Source organism: Triplophysa dalaica, chromosome 20, assembly GCF_015846415.1.
Source record: "Triplophysa dalaica isolate WHDGS20190420 chromosome 20, ASM1584641v1, whole genome shotgun sequence".
NCBI classification, from domain to species: Eukaryota; Metazoa; Chordata; class Actinopteri; order Cypriniformes; family Nemacheilidae; genus Triplophysa; species Triplophysa dalaica.
Window position 1 is genome coordinate 4,829,699 of NC_079561.1, and position 10,494 is coordinate 4,840,192.

At 39.7% G+C, this 10,494-nt stretch overlaps 1 protein-coding gene across 6 annotated transcripts in view; it reads left to right on the forward strand.

Annotated features, from left to right (window-relative positions):
• The window catches only part of magi3a (membrane associated guanylate kinase, WW and PDZ domain containing 3a), a 101,229-nt gene extending 90,776 nt beyond the window's left edge, over window positions 1-10,453 (forward strand). For 2 of the 6 annotated variants that reach the window (XM_056732808.1, XM_056732809.1), the window contains exons 11-22: window positions 309-340; window positions 1,037-1,274; window positions 1,352-1,446; window positions 1,780-1,972; window positions 2,539-2,736; window positions 3,471-3,656; window positions 3,848-3,944; window positions 4,497-4,602; window positions 5,070-5,207; window positions 5,337-5,475; window positions 7,413-7,508; window positions 8,106-8,239. In XM_056732808.1, the coding sequence (XP_056588786.1) occupies window positions 309-340; window positions 1,037-1,274; window positions 1,352-1,446; window positions 1,780-1,972; window positions 2,539-2,736; window positions 3,471-3,656; window positions 3,848-3,944; window positions 4,497-4,602; window positions 5,070-5,207; window positions 5,337-5,475; window positions 7,413-7,468 (1,478 nt within the window). In that variant the 3' untranslated portion in view covers window positions 7,469-7,508; window positions 8,106-8,239. Of the gene's footprint in view, window positions 1-308; window positions 341-1,036; window positions 1,275-1,351; window positions 1,447-1,779; window positions 1,973-2,538; window positions 2,737-3,470; window positions 3,657-3,847; window positions 3,945-4,496; window positions 4,603-5,069; window positions 5,208-5,336; window positions 5,476-7,412; window positions 7,509-8,105 lie in introns of all 6 variants that reach the window. The other 4 variants (XM_056732804.1, XM_056732806.1, XM_056732805.1 and 1 more) reach the window with 2 other exon arrangements.
• The last annotated feature ends 41 nt before the right edge of the window (window positions 10,454-10,494 follow it).

Below are 10,494 nucleotides of genomic sequence, written 5' to 3' on the forward strand. Positions count from 1 at the left end.
CCTGGTCACTATACAGTATACTGCCATGATATCTTAAGGTTTTAAACAATATGAGGGTGAATAAATAATGCCATAATATTTCCAGAATAGCTCCAGTACTTTTTGGATTTTTAAACATTTATACATTTTGGTTTAACTGGTTCGTCATTTCCACAAAGAACCCTGGAATTGAAATGCCTTATACTTGCAAACCTTTAATATTGCCATTAAAGATTATAAATGTAATGTCCAAGCATTTAATTTCCAACTTACTTACATTCTCATCTCTTTATTACCTCACCTCTTTCTATTTCTGTTCTCTCCTGCAGGTCAAACGTCTCCCGTGAAGTCTCTGAAACCTGTGAGTTCAGCTAAATGTCTTTTAATTACTCAATCTCTGGGATTAAATTCAGACGCACATTAGGGAATTGTGATTTAATGAAGCCGCGTGAAACAGAGATGAAACGGGGGAATTACTTATCGGGCTCGCTGGCGTTCCTTCTCGGTTCCTCATAATATCCTCGCAGTCGTACATTATTCACGAAGCCAGTGCCAAACGCTGTAATGTGTTTTAAGAGCTTGATGTGGTTAATAACCTCAAGGCAGACATGAGCATCTGAACATCTCCGCAGTCAACAGGCCTTTCGGGAGCTTTTCTCATCACAAGTGTTTCCCATGTTGATCTTTATATAGGCATTAATGTACGGTCCTCTATAACATCATATTACATTTAGCTTGATCACACGCATGCTTAAAGACGTGACTCATAAAGACATACTTTTATCGCTCTGTGTTTCCAAAGGATGCGAGAGTAGGCAGAATAATGAAGATGTTTGCATGATGGGTACACATGAACCGTGAGATGCTTCCCCTAGTATGAGAGTAAAGGAGTGGGCGTTGACATTGCTATGATATATTTCACCTTTTTAATTGCTTTAAATGACAGTCATCTTTTACGATCTTTTTCTTCCCCAAAAATGTGTTAAAAATATTCCCAATGTGAGAATACGGTGAAAGTAAAGTATTCAGGCTGTGTGTTTCCTTCTTTTTGGTTCAGATCACTTCTGCTATCCCCATAACCCAGAAGCAGGACATTCCCTCAATTCAGAAGCCAGACATTCCCTCAAATCACAAGCAGGACATTCCCGCCAGCTCCCTCGGCACCGAATCCCCCAGTCCGGCTGAGCCCGCCCCACAGACCCTCCCCTTCCCACCTCATGCCGTCCGCTCCAGCTCACCTAAACTGGACCCGTCCGAGCTCTACCTCAAGTCTAAAGCCCTGATGGACAGCAAGCGTGAGTTCAGCTTCCATTTGGGCTTTTCAGATGTTAGCATACAAATGAAGAAATTAATATTTCGATGTAATCTTCAGCTCTCAACACTAAAGACCTGGACGTGTTTATCAAGAGGAACCAGGAGACTGGATTTGGCTTCAGAGTGCTGGGTGGAGAAGGGCCGGATCAGCCGGTGAGTCTTTACTTGACCTGGAATGCTATTCAAGGTGTCCTCCATATCCCTTGATCATTTTTTGCTTGTTTGTCACTGGGTTTTGCAAATATTTAACCATTAAAAAGTATTTTAAATAGTGCTCTGACAACACGGTATTTAATCATTTAAAAAGTACAGTGTTTTATCTATTTTCTGAAAAACAGTGAATTAGGACATCCAAGGTTTTTCGAAAGACACCAACAATATATCAATTACATAAGTATTTTTGCTAGACAGAATAATAGGGATAGTCGTAATTTCATGTGCAGCATGCATGGCTGTAAATCACGTGACCCGCATTTATGTTATCAGGTCTACATCGGTGCCATCGTACCTCTGGGCGCTGCGGAGAAAGACGGCCGGCTGAGGGCCGGCGATGAGCTCATCTGTATCGACGGCGTTCCAGTCAAAGGCAAATCTCACAAGCAAGTCCTGGAGCTCATGACCAACGCCGCCCGCAACGGGCAGGTGATGCTGACGGTGCGCAGAAAGCTCACATATACAGGTTTGTACGGCTGTGGATGTATATTGCTTTCAAAGTTGTACGTCCTCCGGGGTCTCATTCATATCCGCGACTGATGTCTGGATAACGTTTCGCTCCATTAATTCTGAGGGAAAGGGCTAGTTGAGCTATAAAATAAGAACCACAAAATCAAAATTTAATGGCTGGTGGTTTCAAAGCACAAGACTATTTATGTGTTAGCAAAACAGTGATTCAGGAGCACAGAGAAACCATGAAAGAATTCATTTAGGGAGCCATTATCATGTTTAACTGAAAAGCAAATTTTCAACTCTTGCTTTGTTTCAATTGGATTTAGTTTGCTTTCTACATATTTTGATTTATATTGTTGCGGTTTACGAAGTTATCGGCATTTTTTGTGTTTGCTTTTATGGTGGTCCTTAAGGGGATCTGATGTGAAAACATGATTTAATCCATTAAACTAAACTAGGAATGTTGAATAAATGCTACATTCTTGCGACCATTTCTGCAACATTGTAAACAAAAGTGTTTGGTATATATATGAGCATAGATCTATTCTCATTTGAGTCTTTCACTTTGCCATGTTCCAGCAGAAAGAGAGGAAGATAATATGGCGCAACCTCAAGCTCCACACTTTCCTGCGCTAATGAATGGGTCGCCCAAGCCGCCCCACATCGAGGTGCCCGGCCACGGCCACCCTCAACCCTACGACGTCACCCTGCAGCGCCGAGACAACGAAGGCTTCGGATTTGTCATCCTCACATCTAAAAACAAGCCTCCAGTGGGAGGTCAGACGTTCTTTTCAAAGCATTCCCCCATAGCTACCATATCATCTGTTTCTCTTCTTTGAGTTCTGGTTTTGCCGTCACCTCCAGACAGTGCACCTTGTTCTGCCTTGTATTTGACGCTATCTGCAGACACGCAATGACATTTAACATTTTTGGCTGAGATCTACATTGTGCCTTTCATTCAGTTGCTCAAAGGCGTGTGAAATACCTGACGATGAAAAATCCCGAATAATTCCATCAAGGCTAACTTTGCTGTGAAGTATTACAATAATAAACACAGAGCTATTAAAAAAACGATATTGTAGAACATCGATGCTTGAGGCTGTTACCATTAGATTTGAATTAGTAAAAAGGATGTGGACGTTCGGAAGAATTATTGTGGAAATTATAGCATAGAAGTAACAATAGAAGATGTGCAAGAACCCGGAGGTCATGGTCAATTCCTGCTTGAAGATTTACCGTGTAATATGCAAAGTGATTGTTTTGTAATAATGACCTGCTGACTGTAAATGACCTGCTTTTTATAAAACAGTTAGTTTCGGTAGCATTATTTTATTAGTTGCTTAAGTTTGTTGGCTAATAAATGCCAACATTTGTTGTCTAAAGCAAGTTTTTGACAGATTCCTAAAATATTTGGGTTTTCTCATTATTATGACATGTGGTCTAATAAATGTAAGCCCTGTATATTCAAAATTATGTAAATGTAATGTTTATTGATCTCCTTTTATCTTCAGTTATCCCCCATAAGATCGGTCGCATCATAGACGGCAGTCCCACCGACCGCTGCGGTCGGCTCAAAGTGGGCGACCGCATCTCCGCCGTTAACGGCCAGTCAATTATTGAGCTGTCACACAACGACATCGTGCAGCTTATCAAAGACGCCGGAAACGCCGTCACTCTCACGGTGGTCCCCGAGGAGGGTGAGTTTCTGGGAATTTTCATTATTTTTTGTGCACAGTTTAGCTGGTGTAAGGAAGCGGTAAATTGGGTATTTCTCTATCGCTCTGACAGAAACGCTGTTCAAGCATTTCGCGAGGATTTAAAGTCTGGACAGAGTTCAAAAAAAATTGTACGCGTGTCCACCACGCTGATAATCCTATTTATTTTTCAGAACACAGCGGCCCTCCGTCAGGCACCAGTTCGGCAAAGCAGAGCCCAGCCGCTCAGCACAGAGCTGTGGGACAGCAGCCTGTCAGCCGAGATGACAGGTACAAGCTCCATCCCAGCAGTTCATTCAATCATTGTAACACACACACACAAAATGCCGCACTATATCCTCCATAGGTTGGGAAAAAAAGAGATTGAATGTCTCTGGTTTTACCGGTAACACTTTACAATAAGGTTGTGTTTGTTAACATTGGTAAATTCATTAACTAACATCACACCATGATTTTGAAAGTATCTTTGTCGTAAAATCTCGTCAGTGTCGTCATTTTTCAAACCTAAGAATTGAATAAACTCTGCAGAACACAAAAGAAGATATTTTGAAGAATGTTGGTAACCAAGCAACATTGGCTCCCACCGACTTCCATCGTATTGCAACAAAACCGTTTCTCAAAATATCTTCATTTTTGTTCCACAGATTCATGATGTTTTCAATGACATGAGTGTGAATACAATGCAGATTTTTGGTGCACTATATTCCTTTAATAGCCTGAATTGCTTGTCTTATAAGTGAGCAAAACCGCTCTTAGCTCTTCTGTGACGCTTTCGAGTCAGATTCGTTCCCTAAAGCAGCGTTTAATCATTTGCTGATGTAGGAACGGAATGGAGACTGAGGACAGGAAGGACACGGCGGCCCGAGCCGAGTACAAATCCTCGCCTCAGGGTGAGATGGGACCTGTCATCACCTCAGGGCCGAAGCAGGTGAGATTTACAGGAGACAGGAGCTGTTCGACAAGCAATGATTCGTGTTAAGCTCGCAGTAATAGAGTTCACTGATTATTATGCGACTCTGGCAATCGGCTGATTTTTATGCAGCACGCGTCCGGCGGAGGTTAAATTAAATTCTTAAAGTTTCAGATGGAACATTTGGCACCTTTGGATTCAGTACTATGCACTTATGAGTTATTGAAGACGCTTAATGCAGAATAAGCCGAATATAGTGGTAATGACAGAGCTGAGAAATGCAAATCAAGTGTCGTTTCTCATTAGCGCGGATAGGTGTGGTAGAATAGTTTGCATTTTCACGAATATTAGAATGTTATGTAACATTTTGGGGTTTTTAATGAAAGCAAGGAAGTGTTGATCAATTGCATAGTTAGTTTAGTGACTCACTTACGTAATGTGAACTGTTGGAAGGATTAAGAACTCTGTTTCTCTCTGTTTGTCAGGGCTGTTTTCCGGTGGAGTTGGAGAGAGGACAGAGAGGATTTGGCTTCAGTCTGCGGGGAGGGAAGGAATATAATATGGGTCTCTTTATCCTCAGATTGGCTGAAGACGGTCCTGCTCTAAAAGATGGCAGGATACATGTGAGTTCTCCCACAAACTTATTTGTACTGCTAAATGTGTTTGAGCCCACTCAAATTCTGAGAGCGCATATAACATTAGTTCTGTTTTTTCTGAAAGTGACAAATACATCTTTGTTCATGTCATCATAGGTGGGAGATCAGATCGTGGAGATCAACGGTGAACCCACGCAGGGCATCACACACACACGGGCTATTGAGCTCATCCAGGCTGGAGGAAATAAAGTGTTGCTGCTTCTGAGGCCTGGACTGGGCCGGGTGCCTGATCATAGTAAGTGTGTATATAACCTGACTGCAGATTCTGCTCTTAACAAAAGCATTACAGTCATAAAAAGAGCTCTCGACCACATCTTCAAGTTTGTGTAGATGTGCTGAAACACTCTTTTGAATTCTGTCTGCATCATATAGCGAGAAAATCCGTTCCCCGTAGGCCGGCAGATACTCTTTTGAAAGACGAATCAATTTTTTGAGACGTGTTGGATTAGTACAGCTGTTTCAAAAGCCATTTGAATTTTTGGTGGCAGCGTCATTTTTCTTCACATAACCTTTTTAAGACACTCCAATAGCTATTGATGCTACATTAATACCGTTGTTTAGAAAATTATGTTGACGTCAACTCTGCCACAAAGAAATTAAACGTTATTAATAATCACTTAGCTTTACAAAACTAGGGATGCACCGAAATGAAAATTCTTGGCCGAATTTGATGTGAAACACTTGGCCGAAGAATACCGAATATGTATTTTTTTGTTGCAATTTGACCATTTATTTAGCCTATTTTATCACATTATATTTATATAAATAATCAGAATATGCTTTTTACTTTTTGTATTGCTTTTCAATAAAAATAGAAACACAACTATTTAATTTAAAATATTTATTTAAAACTGAACATTTTATCAGCAGACAATCGGAAAACTAAATCACAATATAACTTACAAATAAATGACGAAATATTTGGTCATCTTTTAATGGCTCTTCTTGAATAGCCATAGGCCATAACTGTCTGCTAAAAGACTGTAACTGTATATTTATTAACTTTAAATGCAACAAAGTGGATGAACCCACAACAAATGAAAGATGATGCACATCCAAGCACCTTTTGCGTCTTTTTCAGAGTGTTTCCACACTGCCGACATGTTTACTGCTTTAGTTAAGGTCACGCGTCTCTAACTAAACGCTCACGTTACGTTGGCTGGGTCAAAGTTCGGTAAAAATGCTTCGGCCTTTTCACAAATTCCCTTTTATGCCAAATTCGGCCGAATATTTTCGGTTGCCAAACATTCGGTGCATCCCTAATCAAAACATTACATGCATATTGATCACTTACCACAAAAGTGGATATATGAAGTGATATTGATTTTGGAGCAGCATTGGCAGCAAAACATATATATAGAATTTAAAATAGCATATAGATCACAAATGTATTAACATCGCAAGAGATAACACGAAAATAAATCATGGTGGCACTACAAACTAATTATATCAGTTTTTTCTCAGTAAGTGATGTCATTTTTAATGGGTTAATGACAAAAAATCAATTTTAACCAAATATTTGCACAAAGTGAGATTTTTGAGAACCTTGCTTTGATTTTTTATATAAAGCGGAGATATTTTATATACAGCCATGCAGAAATTAAGAGACCATTCCTAATTTTCAGGATTTATAGATGTATTGTGTCCATTTCAGTCTGTTGAGTTTCGAACAGAGACAAAGTCACACATGAAAATTGCGATAAAAATCAAAAATATTTTGAGGAACTTTTCCTAAATACATGCAAAAAAAATGTGTTATACTGCTTAAAAGTGAATATGAATTTGAGGTCTGAAAAAAATAGAGACCATCTTTTCTGTTATTTTGACTGGTTTCTCCGGTTTTCATTTTCTGCAAATTTGTATTGAAAATTTGGAAGAAATGTTGTTAGTAGTTTGCAGAATAAAAAAGAGACTATAATAACCTAAACACATACCTAAAAATAGTGAATTCAGAAAAACTGAAAATAATTTTGAGATTTGTCACTTAAATCCATCCATGGCTGTATGTTTGGCTTACACTAAATGATCAAATACTTTTAGTGGTCAATGAATTTAGGGTGTGTGTACTAAGACCTTTCCTCTTTTGATGCAATGCCTGTCTCAAACGCTGTCACTCATGCTTTCTGTCCTGCCACCGGTCTATGTACCTCTTTCTCTCTCTTCCTCATCCAGGTCTGAACTCTTCCTCCTCCACACTGTGCTTCCACATGAAACCAGAACATCACTAAAGGCTTCTCTGCCTTTCTTGGTCTGTCCCTAATCACTTTGGTAAACTTTGCATTCGTCCTTTACGCTTCTCTGTTTATGTTCTTTATTTCTACATGTATTTCTTGTACTAGAAAGATGCATCTGTGTAAAGAGAGTTACATCTGTGGGCGAGTGAAACTAAATATAATCTTGGCACAAGACAACAGTACACTCGAGCGATAGTGTCATCCTACACCTAAACTACCTCTGAGAATATGAAGCCCATATCAGGAGCTCCTGTCATTGTTTCATTCTTTGGTTTCTATAGACATCTCACAGTCTCACGTCTGTAGCGTGACTTCTTTATCTTGAGAGAAAATTGAAACTTCACTCTTTGTCCAACTCTCTTTCATAGCCGGTTCAACTGCTGATGTGTGTCACGGTATCAGGAGGACAAAAGCCACCGAAGGCTGAACACTTTGAAAAGTGTGACAGTTTAATTGAGAACGTCTCTGCTGGGATGCATTTCAGAAGACAGTTATATTACGTTCAGCCTAGCTGTTTACAAAATCAAATACGCATTGTTTATAGTAAATTGTTTATGAGTATAAACAATGTTTCATCCCATTTGCTGTCATTTCCATGTTAACTTTCCCTTAAAAAAAATTTTTGTTTCAGATGTTCAGAAGGATATGATGACAGGTCCATCTCCAAACTCTCCGAGATATTCTGCATCCAATGAGCCGTCAGCACCAGCATCTCCCCCATCCTCCACCTCTCGTTCGACTGAGATCAACCCCTATACATCTGAGAACCTCCTCGACCCGACAGCTGCTTCTCATGGGCTTCAACAACTTGACAGAGACGCCAAACACCAAGCTAGAAAGAGTGACTCAAGCATGCCTCGTGACAACAATGACAATTTTGCCACCTCCCAAACGCTGGATAGATCACGCTCGGATGTGAAGGAACGTTCGCGCAGTCCGAAAAAGAATGTGGAGAACAAGAACGGTCTACAGTATCTTGATGCTAAAAAGGAAAGAAACCCTTACGGGCACATGGAGAGACGAGATCGATCCCCTAGCCCAAGGAAAAGGAAAGGCGAAATTGGGATCAGACAGGAAGTGACTCAAAAGGGCGTTAGTGGACAGAACAAAGATAGGAGGTACAAGGAAGAAGACACGCAAAGACAGGACAGAGAAACGGGCGAGACCAAGGTTGAGGTTACACGAGGAAGCAGCGATGGATATCAGAGGGACCAGGTAGCAGAGCCTCAGAGATCTCAGAGCGGTACCCTCAACCGAAAGGACCAGAGAGAGAGCAGGCTCAAAGGATCAACGCAAGAGGCCATTCAAGAGTCTACATCTAAGAAAGCCCCTATAACCCCGGGACCCTGGAAGGTGCCCAGCTCGGCCAGGGTTCAGCCTCCCGTGCATGGAGTCTAATGCATTGGCGGTAAAGTTAGAAGTTTGAAGAGAATCAGGATTGTGGTGGTTAAAAACAGTTATCACTGTGTAACTTTCGGTTTTTTGTATGTTCCTATCAAATAGTATCTACACTGTTGACATGCGTTGTTTAATCAGTGTTCTGAAAAGACTGCTTCAACTAACAAAATGAGAGCCATCGGTTTTGTTTTGTGCCAATCAGACTGCAGCTACGTCTCTCGGTTCCTGTGAATCCCTGTCGGGTTGGTTTGAAATGTCTGGAAACAATGAAGGATGTTTGTTTTCTGTGAAGGTTTAGAATGTGGTGTACAGTGTATAACTCTGTATTAATTCTCCAACTTTTGTTTTCCCGCATGTCCTTTTGATTTTTTTATGATTCTTCAAGATCCAGTCCAGGATTATGTTCATTGTAGGCTTGGCAAGTGTTGCACTGATTCATTTTCTTTCACGATCGACACATATCTATCTTTAAAAGACCAGACACTTGTGGTTAAGTATATTGTTTACTATCTGTGTGTTTATGAAGACGCATATGTAATTTATTGAAACAAATATTACGATATAAACATATACATGTATAGAGATATAGATATTTGTATCCATTCTGAGCCAGGCCACTTATTAGTGTTCCAGCTTGCTGATAATACTTAAGGCTTCCTACCAAGTATAGACATGTATTTTTTCAGTGCTGTAGCTTTTACAGGTATTCTCGGTAGACCGTTTAGCAAGGTGTGTACATTTGGGGTGAATTCAAGCGTTGGGTCATATCATTAAAACATTAAGCAGAAGAAAATATATCTTTATATTTTTGCATATGATCCAATCTAACATATATTATTTTCCTATTCTCTTAAGCACATTTCACTTTCCGATCAAATATATTGACATTGTTTTCTCAATAAGGTCAATTTTTATTTGAAGTGTCTTCTCACATCTGTACCTTACAGATCATCCAGATGTCTTACACCCAAAGGAAATGTAGCTTGGTCTAGTCTATATAACTTGTCCAAACATGGTAGATTTTATTAATGGGGCTCACAAATATTCTCACAGGTTCAAACTCAAGATACAACAGAAATTGTGTTGACTGATCTGGTGTGTGATATCTGTTTTTATCCATTAACAGTATTTTTACCTGCATCAAACAGTGAGTATCTTAGTCATAAATGCAGAACAGACATCATTTAAACATTACATACGCTACAACGGCCGAGCCAATCGATAGTGACCATGAAAAAATGTGAATACTTTCCAAACGGATTGCTTCTCGATTAATAATCTCCGCGGTTTTTGTAGCTTGTGCATCTCATGAGGTTGTATGAATGATATTGTGGCCTTGCATTGCTTTATCTCACACAAAAAGCCTTGTGGTCTCTACATTGTGGTAGTTGTAAATGTTTATAAAACAATGTACAGCACCTGTATAAAAACTTGCCTTTGTGAGGGGTAAAAAGAAATAAAAAATAGAAATCGCTCCATTATTTTTTTAAGTAATCGAGAGTATGAGAATATATAGAGAGTGGAAATGAATCCGGTCATGACGGTCTGTTCATGCACTGATGAATAAAGATTTACTGATTAAAAAAATCTGTTTCCTTTTTAATGCTTGAATTGAATCTTTT